This window comes from Carettochelys insculpta, chromosome 12, assembly GCF_033958435.1.
Source record: "Carettochelys insculpta isolate YL-2023 chromosome 12, ASM3395843v1, whole genome shotgun sequence".
In the NCBI taxonomy this organism is placed as follows: Eukaryota; Metazoa; Chordata; order Testudines; family Carettochelyidae; genus Carettochelys; species Carettochelys insculpta.
In genome coordinates this window covers 22,712,739-22,740,210 of record NC_134148.1, presented here as the reverse complement: position 1 = coordinate 22,740,210, position 27,472 = coordinate 22,712,739, and the positions used below count along the sequence as shown (strand labels likewise).

At 41.5% G+C, this 27,472-nt stretch overlaps 1 protein-coding gene across 2 annotated transcripts in view; it reads left to right on the top strand.

Moving 5' to 3' along the window:
• The window catches only part of SCG3 (secretogranin III), a 53,973-nt gene extending 28,266 nt beyond the window's left edge, over window positions 1-25,707 (top strand). For both annotated transcript variants that reach the window (XM_075007317.1, XM_075007318.1), the window contains exons 9-12: window positions 12,489-12,560; window positions 13,591-13,719; window positions 16,450-16,530; window positions 24,740-25,707. In XM_075007317.1, coding sequence (XP_074863418.1) covers window positions 12,489-12,560; window positions 13,591-13,719; window positions 16,450-16,530; window positions 24,740-24,858 — 401 coding nt within the window. In that variant the 3' untranslated portion in view covers window positions 24,859-25,707. The remainder of the gene's footprint in view (window positions 1-12,488; window positions 12,561-13,590; window positions 13,720-16,449; window positions 16,531-24,739) is intronic.
• Window positions 25,708-27,472: the final 1,765 nt, after the last annotated feature.

Genomic DNA, 27,472 nt, shown 5'->3' with positions numbered 1-27,472 from the left:
ACTCATCAGTGGTCAACCTCGATGTCTTTCTACATGGAAGAAGGTGGATGGGAGCATTCCTTACTCCTCACCTCTCACAAGGAGTTCTGGGGTCGACTTTGACTCCCGGATGCGTCATTTTGTACGTGTGCAAAATGAAACCCTGGAAGATCAACTCTGAGTGGGTCAATCGTCTGCGGTTGTGTGGCTCTTGTGTGAGACTCCAAAGGGATTTGCCCCATATTGTAGTGTACAGATGTGGAAGAAGAGATCTTAAGAAAGAGATCACCTGTGAGGTCATAGCATATCCACAGGGGCTGGATCTCATCATCTGGAATACTCTAGGGAGATTTTAGGTTTTTTTCACTATTACCAGCCCCTCTCATTGAACCTCTCATCCCTCCTTGACTCTTCAAACCCCATGTAATGCCCTTTAAATTAAAAAGAGGATGCTGCATTTCACCCCTGTGTTTCAAACTATCTTCCTTCTTGCAAATGCCAGGGGTCTTTGTTCATGTCCCTTTGCTGATTTCTTCCCATTCTCCCCACTGGAGCTGTTGTTATAAATGACAGTCCTCCTAATAGCTTCTCTTTCGATGCATGAATTTAGTTTGGTTTCTCTGATTCCTGAAAGCCTCGTGTTTTCCAGCCTGAGCCTATTTCTGTCCATTAATTGTTTCTCACAGCTCAGCATGAGAACTTACTTGTGGAGTCATTGTGTCTCTGGAGGCACTGCTGAGCACTCAAACCATAAAATTGGGATTAGGACTAGGATGATGAGGAGACGGGTAGGAGACTTAATTTCACAAATTAAGTTCTTTCCCATTCCATTGAGTTCCTGATGGGTTTACATGACCTCTGTCCCATTCCAGTGCCCTTTGCATGATGCTTGTGATTAGAATGTTATTTAATGTGCTTGACAAGCATCATGAGCAGCCTCCAAGAGGGAGGGCGTTAGATAGAAGGTGGAATTGCATCATGTCTTTTGAGAGATTTCCAGTCTGGGTAATCACAAAGTGATACTGAAATCCTTTGGAGCAGTGGCTCTCAAGTTGGAGCCTGTGGGCCACCTGCAGACCAATCAGCACACAGCTGCATGAATGTGACATCTTCAGGGCCATACATGTAATATATTGTGTCAATGTGGCCCAAATATGCCACTCACCATGGTAAAAAGGTTGAGAACTATTGCTGTGGAGGCATCTGCATCTAGCTGTCTTGAGCCACATGAAGGAGGTAGCCTGATCAACAGCCTTTGTGAGAGGGAATTAAAGAACAACAGCTAAGGACATCTTGATACTGCTTCCTCCTCCTCAAAAACAAAACAAAAACAAAAACCCCACCTCTTAATTGTAATGTTCCCTTCAGAATGTCTTGATAACCAAGAGAGCAGTGTGTGAGGCTGCAGCTGTCTCCTTTCAGATCAGCCTGTCCCTCTGGATTGATTCATCTCCTGATGCCCCTACCTCGAGGTCTGTGATGTGATATGACGGTCACTATAGTAGTATCAGAGAGACAGCCGTGGTACTCTGTATCTTCACAAACAACAAGAAGTCCTGTGGTACCTTATATTTTGGAGCATAAGCTTTTTGGAGATATTTTGGAGCATAAGCTTTCGTAGGCAAAGACCCACTAACATATCTGTTAGTCTATAAGGTGCCACAGGACTTCTTGTCACTTTAGTAGTGAGAGTGAGGGTGCAAACATACACTCTGACATGGCTCACGTAGATTCTAAAGGAGTCCTGACATGTTCACATGGAAAATTAGCCTGGTGATGAGTATGTTGGAAAGAGTATTAGAAACATGCATGACAAATTCACAAGGGCTATGTCAGAGTTCAACATTTACTTGGCCTGAATTTCCCAAGGGTCCTTGTATTCTGACAGATGATCAGTAGCAAGGAGGAGCCACACCTTTTTGGGGAGAGCATTTTGCTAGCCAGGTGGTGTATGTGCATCACATATTGAAATAACTTTTTTTCGGAACCCTGTCTCCTGCTGTCCCCTACTTCTGCCTGGCAGGCGACAGTTCCATGAGTTTCCATGAGTGTAGCTATCGGGGAGGTTATAACCAGGGAAGGAGTGGAGTACCCTGGGGTAGCTGGGGTTTGCATGTTGATCCCTATGTATGGCCTGGATGTCACAAAGAGCATGGAGCAGCGCAGCTGGAGCTTCATACAAGAGTGTAGGCCTCAGCCTCCTAGCCAGTGGTGGACTGTCAGAGCTGCAGTCCTTCACTAAGCCCCTTGGGGTGTTGATGGGTTATGCATTAATTCCACATCTGGTCACTCCAGTGCCTGTAAGCCCTTTGCAGAGGAAGGAGTCATAATTCTCTAGCCAAGTCCCTCTGGATACTTACCCGTTGTCCTGGGGAACAAACAGCGTAGCCACAGGGAGTCTAGAGGAACCTAACAGCTGTGGTCTGAGCTGATGACATGCAGGCAGACTCCCTTGGTGAGAAATGATGTGACCATAACTGCTAGACGTTCAAAGAGTCTCCCTCTTCCCACTGCTACCTCTGTCTTCTCGGGTTCAGCTTCAGCCAGCTTGCTTACCTCCAGGATGGTGTGGATCATGACTGGTCAAAGGGCTGGTTGCACATGGTGCTTCTTGTGGCAGAAGTAATGAAGATACAGAACTCAGTCTAGTAGGAATTTTACTGCCATTTGAACCCAGGATGCCTTATAATTGATCTCGTTAACTTGGTGTGGATGTTAAAGAGGATACTTGTGAGATTCCACGCTTCACAGGTGAGTTCTCTGGAGGCAAAGGGGCAGTTACCTGTCACTATCACGGCTCCTTGCTGTGTTCCTAGAGGAAGGAGGTGGGCCATTTCAGTGCTTCCCTTTCAGGAAGGACAGTAGCATGCTGTGATCTGTGCTATGGACAGATCCAGGAGTGTCTCTCTGTGGACATCTTTCTCCTGTCTGTGAGCAAAAGTGAATCACCCATCAGCAACCAGTGCTGCCTCTATTCCATGACTCCTACTCACTTCTAGATCAGTGCAAGAAGCCCCTCTCTAGCTACTGGTAGTTCATGTAAAACCTTTTAGATGGGGTGAGTCATACGTGAAGATTATTAATGACCAAACTCTACATTCGGTTTCATTGGTGAAAAGCCATTGACGTTAACAGAGCTACTGGTGTTTAAATCATTGTAACACAGAGCAGAATTTGGCCCAAATTGTAGAACAGATCTGACATTCCATGCAGGAGGGAGCAGTGAATCATACATATACAAGTCCATACATAAACAACTAGTGAGTACACATGAGTCTTGTGAGAGATGAACAGAGAGCTTGCCAGATCTCTTGGCTCACCCATTGCAGGAAGCAGGAAAGCAAGGATGAGCTATGCTTTTCTTGGTGACTGAAGTTTGCTAGAGTGTGTAAAGCTGATTTTTTTACCTGTGGTTAAGATTGATATGAGGCACTACGATCACCACATTCTGTTTTGGAAAAAAAAAAAAACTGTGCTGTTTGGGAAAAAACATAGAAGAACAGGTCTTTTTGCAGGACTGTTGTGTAATGCCATACATGTTTGTCATCAGTCAACCTTCAGATTAAATTGTCAAGTGAACAAGGTTTAGAATGTGAAAGTGCCTCCTAGATACAGGTTGATTATGCAAAGAAAATGTCTTCCCAGGAAATGCTACAAAACCCCAGAAACTATCATGAAAAGATCTGAACACCAGGAGAGGAGTATTTGGATTTCATTAGTCACTTAGATACGTATTAGCATGGGCAGATTACTTGCTGACCACTAATAAACCCGTAAGCACTTGGCCATCGCAATAATTGGTTCAAAGTGATTCATGACAATAGATTAGTTTTACAATTGCATTTCACAAATGGGAAACCAAGGCAGAGAGCGTGTAAGGTAACACATTTTAATTAAAGGAGCCACTAAGTGTGCCTTAGTTTTTTTGGCTGCTCAGTTAGAGAAAATTTGGGCCTGCTTTTCAGAAGAACAGAGTTCTTGTGTTTCTAGCTGAAGTCAGAGGGATATGCACCTTGACAATTTGGCTCATAAATGTCTTAAATTGCATATCCAAAATCAGAGGCCACTTTGGAAAATGGCCCCAGTGACTCAAGCAAGATGGAAGAACAAGCTAGCAGCAGAGCTGGGAATAAAAACCAGATCTTTCTGATGCCTGGCTTTTGGGTGTAACCATTAGGCAACAGTGCCTTCATGGTAGGTAATAACATTCTGAATGCCTACTGCACTTGGGTAGTTGTTTTACTAACAGGTCACATCCATTAGCTCCTTAGCTCTTATTTTGTTGTCTTGCTTAGTACCATTACAAAGAGGTGGCCAGGATGATGAAAGGTCAACACATTTTATGATTCTTACTCTGTAACAAATAGGTTGCTAGGGTAACTAGACTAGAAAAGTCATCAGATCTTGTTAGACCACCAAACAGGGCATTTAGTTGCTTAGCTACTGGCCCTGCATATGTCAGTTCTGAAGATGACTCACTCCATTAACGTAGTTCAAAAGCACACATTAGTCAACTGTGGTCCTACCACATCTGGTGGAAACAAGTGCTTTGAAAAAATGCAAACTGTGGGGGGGAATTCATCTTGAAAAGAAAAAAACAAAGCAATGACTCGTGTTTAGTAAGAACCTGGACTCTCAGTGGTAATCATATCACTGCTGTGTGCAAAAACCTGTCATTGTGATTCCCATTAATGGGCTTGCATAGCCAAATCCCAACATATGAAACTGAAATACAATTGCTAAATGTTTATATTAATGTTCACGTTCCATGCAGCTAACTAGATAGCTTCAAAATGTTACCTGTAACAAGCACTCCCTACTGAAAGGGCTTGTATAAAAAACTGTCCACATCTACTAGTGAGGACTAAAGTTTTATAAGTCAACTATTCACAATGAAACTTTTTTCCATTGTCATACAATCATAGAATCATAGAAGAGTAGGACTGGAAGGGACCTTGAGAGGCCATCGAGTCCAGCCCCATGCCCTCATGGCAGGACCAAGCACTTTCTAGACCATCCCTGAAAGCCATCTATCTAACCTCTTCTTAAATAGCTCCACCTATTCTACCACCTATTCTACCACCTCCCTTGGCAATTCGTTCCAGTGTTTGATCACCCTGACAGTTAGGAACTTTTTCCTAATGTCCAACCTGAACCTCCCCTGCTGCAATTTCAGTCCATTGCCTCTTGTTCTATCCTCAGAGGCAAGGAAGAACAAGTTCCCTCCCTCTGCCTTATGACACCCTTTTAGACACCTGAAAACTGCTATCATGTGCCCCCTCAACCTTCTCTTTTCTAAACTAAACAAGCCCAATTCTTTCAGCCTTTCTTCATAGGTCATGTTCTCTAGAACTTTGATCATTCTCGTTGCTCTCCTCTGGAACCTCTCCAATTTCTCCACATCCTTTCTGAACTGCGGTGCCCAGAACTGGACACAATACTCCAGCTGAGGCCTAACAAGCGCACAGTAGAGTGGGAGAATGACTTCTCGTGTTTTGTTCACAACACACCTGTTAATGCATCCTAGAATCATGTTTGCTTTTTTCGCAACAGCATCATACTGTTGACTCATATTTAGCTTGTGGTCCACTATAACCCCTAGATCCCTTTCTGCTGTACTCATTCCTAGGCAGTCCTTTCCCATTCTGTATGTGTGACACTGATTGTTCCTTCCTAAGTGGAGCACTTTGCATTTGTCCTTATTAAACTTCATCCTGTTTACCTCAGCCCATTTCTCCAGTTTATCCAGATCTTTTTGAATTATGACCCTATCCTCCAAAGAAGTTGCAACCCCTCCCAGCTTGGTATCATCTGCAAACTTAATAAGTGTACTTTCTATGTCAATATCTAAATCGTTAATGAAGATATTGAACAGAACCGGTCCTAAACAGACCCCTGCGGAACCCCACTAGTTATACTTTTCCAGCACGATTGAAAACCATTAATAACTACTTTCTGGGTACGGTTATCCAGCCAGTTGTTCACCCACCTTATAGTAGCCCCATCTAAGTTGTATTTGCATAGTTTATTGATAAGTATATTATGTGAGACCGTGTCAAATGCTTTACTGAAGTCTAGGTATACCACATCCACCGCTTCTCCCTTATCCACAAGACTCGTTATTCTATCAAAGAAAGCTATTAGATTGGTTTGACATTATCTGTTTTTAACAAAACCATGCTGGCTGTTCCCTATCACCTTACCACCTTCCAAATGCTTGCAGATGATTTCTTTAATTACCTGCTCCATTATCTTTCCTGGCACAGAAGTTAAGCTGACTGGCCTGTAGTTTCCCAGGTTATTCTTGTTCCCCTTTTATAAATGGGTACTATATTTGCCCTTTTCCAGTCTTCTGGAATCTCTCCCGTCTCCCATGATTTACCAAAAATGATTGCTAAAGGCTCAGATACCTCTTCTATCAGCTCCTTGAGAATTCTTGGATGCATTTCATCAGGCCCTGGTGATTTGCAGACATCTAATGTCTCTAAGTAAATTTTAATTTGTTCTTTTCGTATTTCAACTTCTAAACCTACCCCTTTTTCACTTGCATTCTCTATGTCAGGCATTCCTTCAGATTTCTCAGTGAAGACCGAAACAAAGAAATCATTAAACATCTCTGTCATTTCCAAATTCCCTGTTACTGTTCTTCCCTCCTCACTGACCAATGGCCCTACCCTCTCCTTAGTCTTCCTCTTGTTACCAATGTATTTGTAAAAAGCCTTCTTGTTTCCCTTTATGCTTGTAGCTAGTTTGAGCTCATTTGTGCCTTAGCCTTTCTAATCTTGCTCCTGCATGCTCGTGTTGTTTGCCTATATTCATCCTTTGTAATTTGTCCTAGTTTCCATTTCTTATATGATTCCTTTTTTATTTTGAGATCATGCAAGATCTCCTGGTTAAGCCAAGGCAGTCTTTTGCTATGTTTTCTATCTCTTCTACACAGCGGGATAGCTTGCTTTTGGGCCCTTAATAATGTCCCTTTGAAAAACTGCCAACTCTCCTCAGCCGTTTTTCCCCTCAGTTTAGCTTCCCATGGGACCTTACCTACCAGCTGTTTGAGTTTACCAAAATGTGCCTTCCTGAAATCCATTATCTCTATTGTACTGTTTTCCCTTCTACCCTTCCTTAGAATTGTGAACTTTATGATTTCATGATCACTTTCACCCAAGCATCCTTCCACTTTCAAATTCTCAATAATTTCCTCCCTATTTGTTAAAATTAAATCTAGAACAGCTTCCCCCCGGTAGCTTTTTAAACCTTTTTGGAATAAAAAGTTGTCTGCAATGCAATCCAAGAATTTATTGGACAGTCTGTCCCCTGCTGTATTTGTTTCCCAACATATACCTGGATAGTTGAAGTCCCCCATCACCACCAAATTCTGGGCCCTGGATGATTTTGTTAGGTGTTTAAAGAAAGCCTCATCCACCTCTTCCACCTGGCTAGGGGGCCTGTAGTAGACTCCTAGTAGGACCTCATCCTTGTTTTTTACTCCTCTGAGTCTAACCCAGAGACTTTCAACCTGTCCATCTCCTATGTCCATCTCCACCTCTGTCCAAGTGTGTACATTTTTAATATACAAGGCAACACCTCCTCCCTTCTTTCCCTGTCTGTCCTTCCTAAGCAGGCTGTATCCTTCAATACCAACATTCCAATCATGAGTATTATCCCACCAAGTTTCTGTGATGCCAACGATATCATAGTTATATTCATTTATTAGTACTTCCAATTCTTCTTGTTTATTTCCCATACTTCTTGCATTTGTATATAGGCATCTCAGACATTGATTTGGTCTTGCCTCCCAGTTTTGCCCTAGCCCTCTTTTTACTCTCCCAGTGTAGCCCATACTCCCTCCCATTTCAAATTCATCTCCCATGTATTCATGCTGTTCACTTACCTGCGGGCTTTGCTCCCCTGCCCCCGTCGAACCTAGTTTAAAGCCCTCCTCACTAGGGTAGCCAGCCTGTGTCCGAATATGGTCTTCCCCCTCCTCGAAAGGTGAACGCCATCTCTGCCTAGCAGTCCTTCCCGGAAAAGGATCCCATGGTCAAAGAAACCAAGTCATGTTTTGGTTTGTGTTGATTTTGGTGACAAATATTAATTTATTAGTGGTGAACAATGCTAATTTTTGTCTATATTGATATATATACACGCACACACTGCTGGTGAACAATAGATCCTATTGTCTTGAGTACAGGGTGTTCAACAAGATGGTGGTCTGCATTGTTTACCAGCAGTAAATTGAATTAAAATTGGACCACAATGACAATATAGAAAACACAAGGAAATGTTTGGCATCTGGATGGGAATTGCATAAGCAGTGAAGTGACTTAGGAGACTAAATCCCATTGGGTCTTGTGCATATAAAGCATTTTGATGATTATGTAGGTCCCAACCTCTGGGAAAATTTCAAAAATAAGTGTGTGTTTGGGGGGGTAGAACTTGTAGCTAAGTCTTTTTGAACTTGCTTCTTATTCATATTTGGTAACATAGACATATGTACATCTCCAGATTCATTTTAAGTTTGAAGACCAGCCATCAGTAGAACTCTGTTGTAACTTGAACCTTGGAGAACTCTCTTGATCTCTCCATAACATATGGATCATTTCACCTGCCACTAAAATGCTGTCACTTCAAGAATAGAGCATGAAAGGCCCTAATCAATCATTCCTACGAAAAAGTTTAACTTCAGGCATCTGGATAGAGCATTGATTTCAAATGTGCGCTCCCATGTTTAAAGTTAAGCATATACTTAAGTGGGGTGCTCGATTATCTCTTTCAATATAAGTGACAATGTATATTATACTACGTACAGCATTCTGATTTGCTAGAAGTAACCCAACACCAAAGCTGTTATGCTACCAATACTAAAAAATGTTAAGGTTTATTTAAAAAATAAGTTTGGTAATAGATTACTAAACTGCTTTTAGTTTCTAAAAAAATGAACCAAATCAGCTAATCCCAGAATAAAAAAATGGTAGAGTTTAAGATTTCCTAAGGTTCTGAAACTTTATACTTAATATCGTCACTGAAAAAAGGCAGGGACTTGTTACAGCTAAGCAATCAGTAGCATATACTGTACACATAAGGTTAAGCCATATACCTCTTAAACCCAAATATATATATTTTATTAATAATCCATATGATGTAGCTTGAATCTGGGACACTCCATGTGGATGTACAAATGAGTTGTTTAATCTTTTTAAAATCTTGTAAAATATATTTAATTGGTACAGAACTATTTCTTCAATTGACATCCAAATATAAAACATCTCAGGGCTGACTGCAAACAATGGGTACTGTCTACCTGTAATATGTATAATTTTTCTGAACAATTGGATATTGATTGTGTGGGAAGAATGAAGAACAAAACTTTGTCCAGGCAGATTGTGGGTGTGATGGGTTGGATCACAGGAGTCCCCTTGGGAATCATGCCACTGAGCCTACCTACCTTCCTTCTGGGGAAACCAACATCCTGTCTTGCTGGGCCAGAAGCTCTGGTCTCCCCCATCAAATGTACAGAGTTGGGTAACACCCCCCCAGCAGAACAACACAGATGCTGGACCACCTCAACTTGTGAGGGCTCAGCTATAGGAACTTGTAAGCCCCAGATACACAGTCTCAGTGTAAACCCAGATAAATCTGTCTTACTCTGTGTAAAACGTTTTACACAGATATAGCTGTCATGAAAGAGAGATATGCACAGCTGTGCTTTTGTCCTCCTTTTCCTCCCCCACCCCAGTATCAATTATTTGCATTGGGTTTGATAATAAACAAAAGTGGTTTTATTAGGATTTAAGCGATTGTGCATGAAAGCGGACAAAGTGAGTTACTAAGCCAAAAGAAACAGAAGACTCCAGCTAATCCTAAACACAGTAAGAGAGATTATTACCAGTCATCATTCTCCTTATCTCAGATGAAATTCTGCACAAACAGTTGATCTTTCTCTGGCTTAGGTCTAACAACCACTTCTGGTGGAAAGGGCATTTTGAAGGCCAGCTGAAGATGGCTGTTGAGTGCTACCCATCCCTTAAATAGAATTTCCTAAGGGCAGAAATCCTTTATCTCCCCATCCCCATGGAAAAAATACCAGATTCAAGATGGATTCCAACAGTAGGTGGTGTGGTCACGTGTCTTTGTAGGACCAACCACACTTTGGGCTTCCAGGAAAAACAAAGCCATTTACAACTCATTGTCTTGAGCACAGGGCCGTTACATTTCCCTGAATATCACTAATGGTCCTTATTAGCACATTTAGAATTATAAACAGATTCATACTTCATATTTCTAACTTCACATACAAGAATGACACATGCACAGAAATAGAATATAGACATTCAGCGATTGTAACTTTAAAAATGATGTGTCACATGATGCATTTTGTTTATAACATCTGCAAGTTACATATATTCATATTCATAAGCCAATTTTCTTAAAGTATGTGGGCAGGACAGGTATTTGTTTATTTAAGATTTCATAATTGGATTTATCCTGATTTAAAAATCAAGACACTTGAGATTTTTTTTGGTGGTTTTGGAATTTGTGCTTTCATACTGAGTCTGTTTATAGAATAGCTGGTTTCTTTTTGTATTTATAATAACTTAGCTAACTTTGTTGGGTATCATTTTTTCATTATGTTAATTCTTTGTTACCACGTTATAATTGTGACATAAAAGAAGTGGCAGTACTCTCAACAGCATAAGACAGAATGTGAATGAAAATAATTTAGCCAACTGAAGCTGCAAGGGGAACTCGTAGAGCAAATCTATTTGTATGATTAAAATTAATCCAGAATTCCAAGGTTATTATCCCTTTTGAAATTTCTACAGCTGTTTAATGAACACAAGCAAAAGGACCTTCATTTTACATCTCATCCAAAAGATCCTACCTCCTCCAGCACAACGGTCCCCAAACCAGGCTGGGTCATAGGCACAACACAGTTTCAGAGTGAAAAATGGCATTGAGGGTTTGAGTCAAAGGCTATGCAAGTCAAAAGGAATCTTCCCATTGACTTCAGTAAGCTTTGGAGCAGGTGATTACTGAGACATCAATATGACTGCCTACAGCGCTGTTCTCCCTCCCCTCCCCCCTTCCCGTGGGTCTCTCATCCAACTGCTTACCAGATCCAGTCTTCCTTAGCTGAACAAATGTTGCAAGGTCACATTTTAAAGAAAGGTGTAACAAATGAAAAGTGTTTTAGAAGACACTTAATTTTGTGTCCAATGAACAGATTTGCAATCATGCAAAACGTATCAGCAAATATCCAGGAACAGCCAACAAAAAATTGCCATTTAAATTTTATGTAAACAAACATACAGATGACTCTTCAGTCATGCTGGACTGTAACATTTCTCACCAGCTGTAGGGCAAGATTGCTTCTAGTTATCAGCTGTGAAGTAAAATTTGTTTCTTTAAAATCTAAGCTTTAGGTTGCAATGCTGGGCTTCTATCCTTTGGAAGAATAGGCTTCTAGATGATGTGTAAAGAAATTAGTTCGGTGGGTTTTCTTCAGTGCCTCATAAGTAAAATGTTATTTAAAATATTTAAGACTTTTACTAGTCCCATAATAATCTAGTCTGCCAGTAATGAATGGTTCACTTATGTCTACAAAGGAAAAGCTGGCAGTTCAGAATCAAACCACTCAAACTTTTACAGAGCAATTGTTAATTTAGAAGTATAGAATTGTGGTGTTATGTTAAATTCTAGACTTTGTTCTCCTTCTACTAGTATGCACTGATCATATCTGAATTGTTTATGTTTTTCTTTTTAAGGGCCAAATTTTCCTTTGACTTTTGTCGGAGACAAGAGTTAGCCCTTAAGATTTTTCAAGTATTAAAAGAAATTGTTCTACAATCTCCTATGATAGCTGACTATGGTGACTTTATGCAATCTTTTTAAATAAATGTTCATTTTCTGTGTTACTTATAACACTACTGGTTTTATTCTAGCCAACTTTCTAAAAGTTGATTCCATTTTAAACATCACAAAATCTTTTTACTGTTCTAATTTCCCAACTACACTATAAAAGTAGTTGCCAGAGAAACTGTTCAGGGGAATATTCTCCTTCCAGGAAAAAGAAACGTGCTTTTTGCAGCTTTGATCTAGATAATATCTGTAATTATACAAATCCATTCCTTATTCCACGAGTAGTTGATAAACACAATGGGATCTATATTTTTTGTCAGCTGATTCACAAAACAGAAGAAGAGTTTGGATGATTTAAATAATCTAATGTGAATATATCTACATCCTCTTGCTGTGTTTTATGCATATTAGTATAACTTGATGCCCATATTATCATGGTGTAGCTGCAGTATATTTTCTTACTTTTCCAAGTTCTCCCTAGTCAAATAGCTATTTTAGTATAAGCTGGTAGTCAGTTGTCTTTACATTGTATCTCCAGTGACAAGAATTAACTCCTTGCTTAATCCTTTTGTTTTCTTCAGGCAATTTAACCATGTGGGTAACCTGGGCACTATAATTTTCAGAGAGTAATTAGGTTTTTTATTTTACAGAAAACCTGGATGCAATGATAGCTCAGCAGACAAAGAGTAAACTCGAAAGCCCCAAAAACAAGCTACTAGCAGGTACTTATTCTATTCTTCTGTCTCTTTGCAATGACTATTTCATAGCACATCCTTGTTCAATGTATTTAGTTATAAATAAACTAATTTGCACTGGGTTTCAAACTGGTATTTAAGGATCTGAGCCTGCAAAGGGCTGGGCTGTCTATGTGCCCAGGGCTTTAGCTACAGTGTCTATGCTGGAAGGGACGAGCTGTAGCATAATTGCTGAAACCTCCAAATCTTTATTCACAAGTATTCATCTTCCAGTGGGGACTGTCCTTACCTCAGTGAGTATGACCCATATGCAAGGACAACCCATGGGTAATGCCTTGAAGGACCTGGTCCTAGACTTTGATGGATTTGATTTCTTTGTGCACACTGCAATACAAGGAAGTAAAAATAGAGATAGGCCTCTTTCTGTGGATTGTATGTCCTGATCTAAAGCCCATTGAAGGCAATCAATTGATTCCTATAATCACATTCCCAGGGTTAGCTCCTGGCAAGTCCCCGGCCCTATATTTACCTGCGCCTCTGCAGATACAGGCACTTGCAGCTCTCATTGGCCTCATTTTGCTGTCCCCAGCCAATAGGAGCTGTGTGAAACTGCACGGATCAGAACACTGCCCCCTGCAGCTCCCATCAGTCGGAAACAGTGATCTGCAGCCAACAAGAACTGCAAGCACCCTTACCTCTGGAGGTGCAGGTGAACACAATGCCAGCAGCCCATCAGAAGCCAATCCTGGCAAACCACGTCCATCCTTCAGGCTTCTTATTGTTCACCACTGTCCTAGGGAAAGCATTTTATTATATCTTAATTGACTGATTTGAATTAGTGTTTGTAAGAGAAAATGTAGGCATTTTCAAGGACCAAGGCAGGAGGTAAATTTTAGAGATGCATCATTTTCAGGCTTTTAGGTGTTTCTTTCTGAATGAATAGTTGGAACCTTCAAACCCAAAGAATATGCTAATGCTTAGCAATGAATGGTGTGATTTTTAAAACACTTTTGGTACATATAGTACAAAAGTAATGTTCTCATTGCAACTTCTTTAGATAAGAGCAATGAAGAGGCAGACAGTACAAAGGAAGAAGCAGCTAAAATGGAAAAGCTATATGAAACAGTGAAGGATTCTACAAAAGTGGATGATCAAAATACAGCAGCAAACAATGAAGAACCAAAAGGTACACTTGCTATTAGTCTATGCACGAAACTATTGGATTTTTTTTTCTGGTCAGATTAGCAGTGGGTTATATACACAGCCTAGTGGCACAGATGTATGGGTACAGCATCATACCCCCACTGGAATAATTTCAAAAAGAGACAAGCCCACTGGTCCTCTGCCAAGTACTCTGCGTGAGCGTGGGACCAACTCCTATTCAGCTCTCGGGTCTGAACTCTCATTCTTTGAGCTGATATGCTTGTTGTGGGAATGGTGTTTTGATGAATATTTGAAATTTTAATTGAATGCAGACATTTTTCACAGACATTTTCATTCAATCAAAAGCATTTTCCCATTGACAAAAAATTTTCAACCAGGCCTAATATTACTATAGTTCATGTGGATGTGACCTACTGTTCCCAAATGCATGATTGCTGCTTGTCAGTGTTCCCTGTAAGCTGAGCACTTGGGCAGCTGCCCCTGGGAGATCCAGGCACAACGCAGCTGATTACCAGAGCACTCACGGCCGCCTACAGCGGGCAGCATGTGTTTCTATTGGTGGTGCACATCTGCCCTTGCCTTGATGCACATAACAAAATTTATTCCACCCTCAGGTGTTAGAAATTAGAGGGAACACTGCTGCTGGGAGGCAGAGCTTCATTCACTGTATCCCAGAAAGTGAATTTCTTTTTCTTCAAAGTACCAGCAGATTCAGTGCTCTTCTTTGCACTGTGAAGGTCTCTTTCTTTTTCTATTTTCTGCCTCCTAAACTGATCAAAATCACTCAGGTTTTTCAGATGAAGTAGTACCAAGTAATGACAGTTTTAATTTAGCACTTTGTCTTAAATTCTCCAGTCTGTATTCTCTGATACCAATCCTGTAAACAGGACAGAATGATTAGTAGTATCCTTAATCTAGCCTAGTGACTGCAATGGAATACCAGCAGCCTTAATGCAAAAACCATAATTCTGTATAATGTAAATTAGTTATATATACACATCATGGGAAAAAGAGATCCCTTAAAAGTGAATGCAGTATACATACATATATATTATCAGCAATAACTTGTTTAAGCCTTAGACATGATTGGCTCCAGGTGAAGCAGAGGAAGACAGAATTTGTGCCCTGAGAAGTTTCTCTGCAATTTTTTTTTTGTTTAAAACGTGTATTTTAAAGAGCAGAGACAGTGCAGCTGTGTACAGTAAAGTAAATGGAATTCTACTGTGGAGTCCAATGGGCAAGCAGGATTGGGCCTTTCATCTGTTTTGAATCCCAAAAGTGCTCAGAAAAGAACCACAAATGTTTAATTTTTAAATTATGAAAATAAGATAAGTGGTATTTACAATAGTATTTTTTCCTTTTCTCAGATGTTTATCCTTTTACAGTTTCAGATTTTTCCAAGGAAATGGAAGACAGTCATACTGGAGCCATTAACAGGTTCCTAATGCAGACTTGCCTGCTATTTAATCCATTAGTTCCAAAAAAGTATCAGTTTACTAACTGGTTAATTACCGTTTTCTGAATATATTTTAATCCCTTAAAACAATTCCTTAGCAATCCCAGTGGCTGAGAGAAGATAGTTTGTTAGTGTAGTTGTGAATACAGTGTGTTACTTCACTAGAAGCTAGTGTATTATCTAGTACATATATGAACTTACCTCAAAAGATCCCACTAGCAAATAGTACCATTTGCTCATTTTGTCTCCTGAAAGTATCTTATTTTGTTTCATATTGTTTCTAAGCCTTGATTCAGAAAAGTACTTAAGCATGTGCCTCATTATAATGCACATGTGCCTGTTTGAATTGGGGCCATAATTCTTTATTAAAGAATTTACGGTCTACATTAGGAAGCAGATCAAATGCATTTTAATACACTACTGTAGTGAGACATTGCTTCTTTGCATCTGTGGCATTTTGTGACCTACGATCATTGGTGCATTCAATATTGTGGACTTAGCATACTGATTGCTCCATTCTGAGTTATGAGACACTCATATTGAAAGGCAGTGAATTGTCTGTTCTACAAAATGAAGCAATTTGGATGACCAACTGCTAGACACTGAGGATGCTTTTAACAAACATTGTCTGCATAAGCAGTTGTCTTTTCAAAGTCATGCAGAACTTTATATTATGACAGTAAATGAAGAGTTCAGAGCATTGATACCTGTTATCATCCCAGCTGCCTCAATGCAGCATTCAAAATATAAGTTCTATAACATGAGATTATATCGCTTTAATTCTTTCCTTTCCTCAGCTAATATGGTGCCTTCATTTAAGGTTTTAGGGCTTTTTCTTATGCCTTTCAGAAAGTCATAATCTTATATGCACACTGTTTCATTAGTCAATAGAAAAGGTTTACAATATTTAATATATGAGCTGATGCACAAAGCTTTCAGTCTTAATAAAATCATACCTCAGTGTCTTAAAACTACTTTTTGCTTAACAGGTGTTGTGATCTAAACACCACAGCCTGACCCTTGCTCACACATGCAGTGTCTATGGATTTTCATGGGAATTACACACACAAATCAAAGGGAGGAATTAAATAATTCATATCATAGCTAACAAATCTCTCACAAACAGGACCTGCTAGCTATGTATGGGAATTTTGCCCGAATAAGGATGACAGGGCTGGTCCCTGAAATGGAAATGAATAATAGCGTTAATCTGCCTTCCCCTGTCACCAAGTTTTCTCACTTAAACAAGCTGTATCAATCACTGATGAAGGGTGTTTGATTTTTCTCTTCCTAAAGGGAAAGCTGAGGCGTATTTGGAAGCCATCAGGAAGAACATAGAATGGCTAAAGAAACACAACAAGCAGGGAAACAAAGAAGGTATGAAATGAATAATCTCGCACATGGGGGGTGGATGCTATTACAATTTGTTTTTATAAATTATAACATATATGTTAGGTTGATGAGATGAACTGAATCACAGAGATATAAAATGTGAGTCTATGAGCATATTTGGATCATGACCTTTTATTAGGATCACTGTCAGGTAGTATTGGCCCATATGTAGTCAATGTGTAAAAATTATGTAAATAGTCTGTTAAAATGTTCCAGGATCTTATGGAAATATATTTAAATATTGCACTGAATTAATACAGAGGATAAAAACTAACTTGCTCATACTAGCTCTGAATCACGACATTTATGTTGACCAAGTTGCTGGAAATAAACTCCTTGTGTCTGCTTTAACCTAAACACCCACTCACCCAAACCTAGAGAACAATAAGTAAAGCCTTGCTGCAAGCACTGAATGTCAGCCCTACTCAGTGAGATCAATAGAAGAGTTGTAAGAATTATTTTTAGCAGTAGTAAAAGTGATCTTAGTAATATTTGCAAGCCTCTGCAGAAACCCAGTGGTTGTGCATCGCTGTGCATCCCTAGCGCTGTGTATCCCTTGCCCAGTAGCGGGAAATTAATCCTATAGGTTTTGTTTCATAAACTTAAACAGGCCAGGTGAAAAACATCTAGGAACTGCACCTGCAGGATAAGAGCATTGTGGCGTTACTGGTAGCAGCCAAGCTCTAAGGGCACTGTGCATCTTTCACATGTAAATCCTGTGGAAGAGGAGCAGTGACTGGAAGAGCTGCCCAACCTTCCTTAGGCTCATTCTCCAACACAGTGCTTCTCTTTGGAAATGGGCTGGCAACAGCATGGGAGGGGCAGGAGGAGGATCCATGGAACAACAGAGCCATTTGACTGGTCCATACCATCTCCCTTCTCAAAGCATCACACCAAACTAGCACCCCAGCTCTTGTCTAAGCCTTAATGCTACAGGCTGGATTTCAACCCCCATCCTGTCCATGCAAAGGAGAAACAGTAAGGTATGGGGGCATACATGTGCAAAGCTTTTTGAAAAGGAAAGGATGCTGGGGCTGCCCCACATGCTTTCAGCAACAACTGTGTGCAATGAAGTATGAAAGTGGCACTGTTCAATCAGTGCATGACTGCAGCTAGGCACATTCATTTCCTTTGCAGAAGCTCAGTAAAAGACGTTTGGACTCAGCTGTAATAAACTACTAATTCTCTCGCCTGTAACTCCTTCCCTCTTAAAATCCACTTCACACGGCAGTACTTGCAGTTGGTGATGGGCTTACATTTTACTGCAGAATTTTCATGCCAATTCCAATAAATATTTCCATTTATCAATGTGTTTGTTACAGCAATTAGTCTTCATTCACATAGGCTTGTTTTCTGTCCAAGCAATCCCTCACTCCTCTTCATAGTAACCTTTTCTTCAGCATTACAGCAAATTGAAAATGACTGTGGCCACAGATCTGTCTTGAAAAGCAGTAGGATGTACTGATGTGAATTCCTTAACTGAATGGCTCCACGATGGCAATCTTGAACATCATTATATTTTATTAGGGCCTGATTCACAGTTAAATGATAATAAAATCTTTAATCTCTTGAAGCTTTACCCCTTAAACTACCCCTTCTATGTAGTACATGCTGGCAATTTGTTGTTCAAAAAAATCTAGTGGTGATGGTAAATTTAGTACAATCCAAGTAAGGTTATTCATGACTGAATCCAACAGAGAGCCCTGCAAGTCCGGAGATATCCACTATATATCTGCAGGCGTCCACATCTGTGTGCTCGCTTTTATGGATACGGATTCAGGTGCTGATACAAAATGTGTATAGGTTGACCCTCTCTAGTTTGGCACCCCAGGGGCCAAATGAGAGAATCTGCTGGACCACAGGAGGTCAATATTGTCTAGCAGCATCACCAACACTTCCACTGCTTACTGGGCTCTCAGAGGACATTTTGGGTAAATTACAGCTAAATGGACAGCACAGAACACTGAGAGCCAGGACTGGTGGCTATAAACAAACTTTATGGGACAATGGAAAACTTGGCCGCCCCCATGATAAGTGGTTGTCTAATCATGCTGGATAACAGATACACTCATCCCTCACTATACAAGCACAACTGGCTCCCAAATTTCTGCTCGTAGGCAAAAACTCATAAGAGTGACACTAAATTCCCATTAAAATACATGTAAAAGTCTCCAATTCGTTCCAAGTGCTTGTGCCGTGACATAACCAGTTGAGTTTAGGTACTTTTCTGATGTATTTGAATAGTTTGACACCAGAAATAGGATGTAGTGTGTGTATGTAGAGCAGGGATTCCCAGCCTATGGGTCAGGACCCAAACATGGGTCCCATTAGATTTGTTAAAGGTCACCACCTGGGCAGTACTAGCTGTGTGTGGCTGTTAAAGGAGCCATTTGCAGTTTCTTAACACTGCCGCCTCAAGCAGATATCTATCAGTAGAGATAGCTGCCACCTCCAGCAGCTCTCTCTATCATTAGAGATAGCAATTACCTTATGCCTAGGTGCTGAAACCTTAACACGTGAGTAAATTGGTTTTTAATGCCCATTACCTGCTCGGAGCAGGAGGGCTGGGTGAGCCACCCAGCCTTGCAGTCCCGGTGAAGAGGCTGCGGCGAGGAGGAAGAGTGTCTAAGACTGGGGCCGTTTAGGGATGCAGTGGGGTCTAAGACTGGGGGAAGTCTGGGGCTGCTGGGGGCGGGGGTGTAAAGCTGGGGGCAGTTTGGGGCTGCTGGTAGAGTCTAAGGCTGGGTGCGGTTTGGGGCTGGTGGGGGGTGTAAAGCTGTGGGTGGTTTGGGGCTGCTGGGGGGGGGGGCGTTGCATAAGCCTGGGGGCAGTGTGGGGCTGCAGGGGGAGTCTAAGGCTGAGGGCACTTTGGAGCTGCTGAGGTGGTCTAAGGCTGGAGGCAGTTTTGGCCTGCTGAGGGGGGTTAAAACCTGGCCAAGGGTGAGGTCTGGGGGGCAGGCAGGGGGCACTAATACAGTAAAACCTTGCATCATGGAGGGGTTGTTCCTGCAATCACTGCATAACTCAAATTTTCCTGCAAGGGGAGGGGAGCCAGGAACCACCAGGGCTGGTCAGTTTCCTGGCTCCCAGAGTGCCAGGAGCTGGGAACCAGGGGCAGGCTGGTTCCAGTCTCCCCATGGCTTGCGGGACCGGGAAACTGCTCAGGTCATGGCTGGTCAGTTTTACATTCCTGCCAGTGCAGGGGAGGGAACCAGGCTAAGAGCCTTCTCCCTGTCTTCCCCAGGGTTTTCAGACAGCTGCATGTCTGAGGGAAGGGAGGGAGAAGGCTCCAGCCACAGGACGGCAGGTCTCCCCACCACCCCGGACAGGGCCCCGTGGCTGGCTCCATTCGAGCCGCGGGGCTGTGGGTCAAGCCATGCCCGAGCCAGGGACCCCGTGGCTGAAGAAGAGCCAGCCACAGGGCTGTGGGTCTCCCTGCCCCTGGACCAGGGACTCCATCTGGCTCATATAAGAGGGGGACATTCACTCGTTTAGTGAACAAAGGTTGGCATGTGTGTCCCTCATTTTAGTGAGTACTCGTAAGTAAAGTACTCATTAAACGAAGGATGAGTGTATTGCTGAACAAGAGAGTGTCGGACTAGAGAGGTTCAACCTGTATCTAGAACCCTGCCAATTTGCAGATTTCCGCATTATATCCAAAGGTATCCACGTCAGCAGATGTAGATGCAGTTATCCGCAGATCATTTTTGCAGATGAAGCTGTGGATACCAATCGTGTATCTGCACAGGGCTCTAATCATATAGGCTACGTCTGGTGATCGGAAGAAGGGCTTTCGAAAACTGGGGGAGGGGGTCCTTTCGCAAGGTCCAATCTCCACGGGTGGCGTGCAGCTCAAAAAGACACACTTTCGAATCACTGTGGCAGCCATTATGCTAATGAGGCGCTCCATATTCATTGCAGTGCCTCATTAGCATCTTCTGAACCCGCTCATTAACATGCCCCTTTCAAAAGGAAGAGCACGTATAAACACAGGGTTACACCTTATTAGTAATTGCTTGTGAGGATTTGGCTGAGTCAGTTTATGCAGGAAAATGTCCGCAGTTCCAAAATGTTTCATGAAAGTTAACCAAAATGATTATTCATCTGCAAATTCCCTTGGAGGTGTCATCAGCCCTTATTTGCTGTTTGCTATTTTTCTGTTTAAAACAATGTCAGTCATCAAATCAGGAAACAGAAGCAATTCCGTATTTAGATGGTCATTATACACAAAAATAGAAATTGGGAATAGCTTTTGGCCTTAGGCAGGTCATCAGGAAGACAGTTGTGGTTCTCTGATGCTATGGGCCCCTCTCTTCTATTTCCAACCCTTGTGGGAGCTGAAGACCCAGGCAAATTGGTGGAGTTACACTTGCATAAGGTGAGTAATGCCGTGATGAATGAGGCCCTTCTCTGAATGCTTTCTCAATTGAGATACATGCTCTTAGGGCAAAATTCTCAGTTGATGTAAATTGGCATAGTAACTAGCCCTTAACGTGCCCTTGTTTCTTAGGAAATCTATATTAATTTTTAGTCTTCAGAAACATAACCATGAGATACCTAATTAGCATATGCAAATCAGCATAATTTGACTTGTTCACACAACAATTAATGTGCTATCATCAAATCTCCTAGCACACATTCTCACCATTCCTGGAGATTTCTGTGATTATTTTTAGGAAATACCACAAATTGAATTCATTTGCATATGCAAATTAGCCTCCGTATAATTTAGTATGGCCATTTCACAGTCCAAAGTAATGTTTCAGATGTTATGGCTGAAAGAAGATTGCTTTTGTTTATGTATTCCAGTTAATGAAGCTTAAAGAAACATAATAATAATGCAGTTAATCAGCATATCACATACCTAGCATATGCTGAGTTCAAAAGGAAAATACAATAATGTTAGCATTTACATGTGCAAATTAGTCAAAATTGGATAAAATCTTCACTTTGCAATTCCAATTAACATTTAATTAAGCCATCAAATTTCGATGACATTGATCCCATAGTTGCAAATTCTATAAAACAAGAGTGAATTTGGGGATTTTGAAAATGAAATCAATAGGAGCTTTACTGGAATGAAGACTAAGGAATTGGGTTTACTGTCATCATGGGGGCATCTAAGATTCAATAGTGCTAATTAATTATGTACATATTAATAACTAGAGCCTTTTTCCTGCTCTGGCTACTTTGCAATGCTCTGGTCATACAAAGCAACTGTGAAACAGCAGATCTGGTTCCCAGACATTACTTTTGTAGATAGGACTCCTCATTTGGCATAGAGCCACCACGAAGGCTCATAAACAGCCCTTCCACCCTGCCCCTGGCATAAAGGCGAGTGCGTATCCAGGGAAGAGGAAGCACTGGCTTAAGCTAACACTTTCCAAATCCTTCCCATGATAGCCTACTGTGGCAGGGCTGCTAGCCCCACACCTCTTCTGAGGACTTTCCTGCTGCCCTCAGGCCCCAGTGGCCTAGTCCTTATCTGGTCCATCAGGCCCAGAAGCCTTATGAGGCCCCAGCGGCCTAGTCAGTGTTGTCAGGCCCCAGCGGCCTAGTCAGTGTTGTCAGGCCCCAGCGGCCTAGTCAGTGCTCCCCCTTCCTCAGGGTCTCGGGTGGAAGTACAGGAGCTTGGGCCCTCCCTCTCCACCAAGCTCCCACCCAGGGCCCTGTTGGGGTGAGTGTGTGCCCCCAACCACCAGCTCAGCAGAGTTCCCCACCACAACATGCTGAGCTAGCAGCACGCCTTCCGGCTCCCTGCCCTGGGCTACTTCCTACCCCACTTCTGACGAGGTGTGACGTCCCAGCTCTGAATGCTCCTCCTTGGGCTGCTGGTGCTGGTGCTGCTGCTCTCATTGCTACTACGGCTGCTGATCCCCAGGCGGCTGCTGCCACAGTCATACCTGTTACTGCTGGTGCTGCTTGGGTGGCGGTGGCAGCGGCAGCTGCTCCTGCTGCTGCTGCTGCTGCCCCCTAGTTCTAGCAGGAGCTCCTTCTCTGCTGCTGGGCAGACCCAACTGACTCGCCTCCCTGGCCTTTGTAATGGGGCAGCAGTAGGGGCATGCCCAGCAGGGCTATGGGGGAGGGGCCTTTCCCATCCAGCAAGCCTGGTCCCCACCCCTCCAGGGGCTGGTACACCCTGTCACACCTACCTTAAGCACAGTTCTCACCAAAATGTCCCAGGAACTACAGCCTGTTAGCATAGGCACTCTAACACGACCAGGATTATGAAGCTGTCAGTCCAACTAATTTAGGTCCACAGGAAATGTTCAGTGTCAGGTTGATCACAAGTGAAGTGTTACTCGTAGTCACACCTGCAGTATCAGGTAAAAGGGGGTACATTTGGGGTGAATAGGAATTATTATTAATAAATAAGATTATTACAATAAATATTTTTCACTTCACTTTCATCTGATAATTTTATAGCCCTTTACAAACATTACTGTAACCTCACAGTTCTATTCCTATGTAGGTAAGTATTATTGTACAGGTTGAACCTCTTTAATCCAGCCCCTTCAGGACCTAACCAGTGCCAGACAAGAGAATTTCCTGGACCACAGAAGGTGAATATTTTCTAGCAGCATTACCAGCACTTCCTTTGTTTACTTATCTCTTAGAAGATATTTAGGAGTAAATCACAGCTAAGTACCAGCACAGAACACTGAGAGCCAGGACTGGTGGCTATAAACAAACTGTATGGGACCATGGGAAACTTGGCCACACCCATGATAAGTGGTCAACCGGCTAACTAAAATCATGCCCAATTATGGATGTTGCCGGATGAGAAAGTTCTGGATTAGAAATTCAATTTATACTTATTATACAAATGGGTATGCTGAGAAAAGGCTGGATTACGTGATTTACCTAAGGTTAGTAACATACCTTGGAATACAAACCAGGAATGAAATCCTGGCTTCATTGAAATCAGTGGCAAAACTCCTATTGGATTCAGTGGGGCCAAGATTTCACCCACAAGTCATGATTCCCAGTAGCCTACTCTTGGTACTGTTATCATTGCAGTGTTTCCACTGCTCCCATTTTTAACTCTTCTCACTGCAAAAACTGAATTGCCTAATTTAGTCTGGTTTTGAAAGTGTGCCTGCACATTGTCCCTCCAACACCCGTTCCACCAAGCAGAGAAAGGTATTATGGTCTATGTGCACAGTGCATAGTTAAAGGAAGAAGTCCTTAAATTCATAGTCATACTAAAATACCATTTTGAACATCACAATAAATTTTCAGTGAGCGTTCTGATGGCTCTGTCTATGGACAACATAATTCACACTGTAAAAATTAAACAGGAGTACATTCCTAGGAAAGATAGTCAGTCATTTAAATAAACATGACTCTCCAGAACATTGATATGCTCCAGACCTCCAGCCAGTGATTCTTCCATTGAAACTTCCCTCTGCGTGTGCATTAGTGTATCATAGCTAATGTCAGGCTTCAGATTGCCCACTGGCTGCTCAAGGAGTTTTTCAGATTTATTTGTAGAATTGGTGCCTTAAAGCTTCTCTTCTTCTGTTTTCAGGCCTAGCAAGGTTTTGTTCAGTGGCATTGACTCAGCAGTGTGCTGTATAGATGAAAGTTTTGGGGTTTAGACTTGTTTATCATTTAGCAGTGCTGCGGAACATGAAAAGCATCTTTCAGTAATGTAAGGTAGACTGGCAAATACAGACAACTCGCTGCAATATTTTTCAAATCTGGAAACTGTTCTTGTAGCTTTCCAAAGCTGAATAATCTTGTCTTTTTCACTTAGTTTCAGTGACTTGATTTCTTGAATTTCATAGAATTGAGCCACAGACGTCATGGGGTTTTTTTCATGGGAAATGGTCAGGTTAGTATTTTCTGTTAAGTCCATGAGAACTGGGAACATAATCAGGTCTCAACAACAACTGTATGCACAGACTTTCAGTACATTGAACACCAGAATGAAGGATGTTCTGTGTTAAAAATCCAATTACAAAACAAGAAAGATAGATGAATAAAACTTACTGCATCTCACATATAAGAAGGCTTTTCACAAGGGTGTTTTGTATAAGTGTGTCAAGATTCATTTGTATTGTAGTGTGTTCCATTCTTTCCTAGGTGACAGAGAACAGACTTGATGGATAATGTTTACAATTACATTGTTTCATAGGTGAAACTGTGAAGCGGGGAAGGCTCACAATGTTCATGAATTCATGTTTTGCAGATTATGAGCTTTCAAAGCTGAGGGATTTCATTGATCAACAAGCTGATGCTTATGTGGACAAGGGCATCCTTGACAGAGAAGAGGCTGATGTGATCAAGCGCATATACGGCAGCCTGTAAAAACACAGGAAGGCTGGTGAAATCACCTGATTGCCCAACATGTAGGAAACTATAGTATAGCTTCACCCACTCCTAGTTCAGTGATCCCAGATCTATTATTTTGAGGATATCTTTAGAAAGTGCTCTATTTGCATTATACTCAATCTTCTGTAGGCAAAAGTGAAGAGCTGTATTGCTATCTACACTGACTGCATACTGTATTTTCCTACATACAGATATCATCCCCAAAAGCCAAATGATGACATCAAATTTATATCAAACAGGGTAAACCACAAAACGTTCTCTTTGACATACTATCTGCATTTGGTTTGCTCCTATAGCAAAGCCACTTGTTTTTGAAGGAAAGTTACTTTAATACTGCATCTTTCTGCTCTTACTCTATTAGCTTTTCGAAGATGCTATTGTACGTATTTGGAAAGGGCATTGTTAGAAAATGAATGAGACTTACTAGTTCCACAAATAAATATTTGAAAATAATTTCCATATTAAAATTGTCATTAGTCTCCCTATTATTTTATGTCTAGAATGTCTTATTTGTAAATTACTGGTGAACCATCATTTTCTCTGTGGGTGTTTTTGTTTGCACATTCACTATTACAGCTCTTTGAGTATGGGTGCCATTAACTAACTAATGTGAACGAAAGTTAGTGACTACAACTGCCTCTAATTATTGGTGGTACAGGAAAGAGCTGGTATCTCCACTTCCAGCTGTGGTAGAGCCATTGTAATTAACACCCTTAGCAGTTCTTTGATGCACCCTTTTCTAACTGTCAATTCTCTCAAAACAAAAAGCAGTCAAGTAGAACTTCAAAGACTAGCAAAATAGTTTATTAGGTGAGCTTTCGTGGGACAGACCCACTTCTTCAGACCATATCCAGACCAGAACAGACTCAATATTTAAGGCACAGAGAACCAAAAACAGTAAGCAAGGCGGACAAATGATAATCAAGGTGAGCAAATCAGAGAGTGGCGGGGTTGGGGGGGAAGGTCAAGAATTAGATTGAGCCAAGTAAGCAGACGAGCCCCTATAGTGACTCAGAAAGTTCCCATCACAATTTAAACCATGTGTTAATGTGCCAAAGTTGAATATAAAAGCCAGATGGGAACTTTCTGAGTCACTATAGGGGCTCGTCTGCATACTTGGTCAATCTAATTCTTGACCTTCCCCCACCACCCCTCCACTCTCTGATTTGCTCACCTTAATTATCTTTTTCTCATTTGTCCACCTTGCTTACTGTTTTTGGTTCTCTGTGCCTTAAATATTGAGTCTGTTCTGGTCTGGCTATGGTCTGAAGAAGTGGGTCTGTCCCACAAAAGCTCACCTAATAAACTATTTTGCTCGTCTTTGAAGTGCTACTTGACTGCTTTTTGTTTTGATAGTGTATAGACTAGCACGGCTTCCTCTCTGTTACTGTCAATTCTCTGCATGTTTAAACAGCTAAATTCTTGATGTGAGTTGCCTGATTATAGTGTGAATAGCTTTGGATTGCTAAGTAATAATGAAAAGATAGTGAAATCACTTAGAAAGGAGCTTTCAATTAGAGATGTGCTTAGGAACATGTGGTCTGATTTTCAGATGGACTTTCATGAGAGTGGCAGGAGCTCAGCATTTCTGAAAATCAAGCCAATGGTCAACTTATTGATCTTTGAACTGTAAAGAGAGATTTTACTTCCTTAGGGTCATGTGGAAACAATGTCTTTTTCTCTCTTTCCACCATCAGCATAGTATCTGAGTACCTCCCAAGTATTCAGAAATCAAATTAAAAATATAGCCCCATTCCTCCTTCTCAGCTTGTGGGGTTTATAAGGATTAATTTACATGGATTTTTGTGTTTGATTATCAATGTGAAAGGTGAGGTGTGTGTGAAGAAGGTAAAGGTGTAAGTGAAAGCAAAGCAATGAGTTTTGATTTTCGTTCTGGAAGTTGTTATTTCCATGGTGAGGTGTATCTTTTCTAGGATTGAGTTTTCCAGTCTAGCTCTTGGGACAGTTTTTTCTCCTGCACTCATTGGCCTCTTCCGTGATGGTTCAGATTAACTCCCATTTGCCATTATCTTTACAATCTGGAATGTTTCCTTGACTGCCATGGACTATAGATAAACACTTGTCTGGCTATGTAGGGAGCTGTGTATGCACAATGTGTCCTTGATCATCCCAAGATCTGTGTTAGGGTCACATAGGGAGATTATCTACTTTCTTATTCTCTCAATACTCTTGGGAATAAGGATCAGAACTAAATTTTTCCCAATGAGGAGTCTAACTCTTGCCAATTACATACACTTATCAGTGATACCAGGAGCAAACTTCACTCAGATGTTAGAGCAAGGAGCCATACCAGCATGTACATTACAAGGCTGCTGGTCATGCATTGATCTCTGCTTTCAAGCATCTAAGTGCACCATAACTGATGATAAGCACCTGGTATGGGGTATTATAGTTGTGCTCCCTAATGATAATTTAAAATAAAAACTAAACAGTTGAATGGGATTGATGTACCCTTCAGCTATGAGAACCAGTACCTAGTAGCAACAGAAGAGAAAACCATGAATATGGGGGTGAGGCTCCTTGCCCTTCTTACCTGCCTCTTTCCATTTTTCCCCCTCCTCATTGTAAG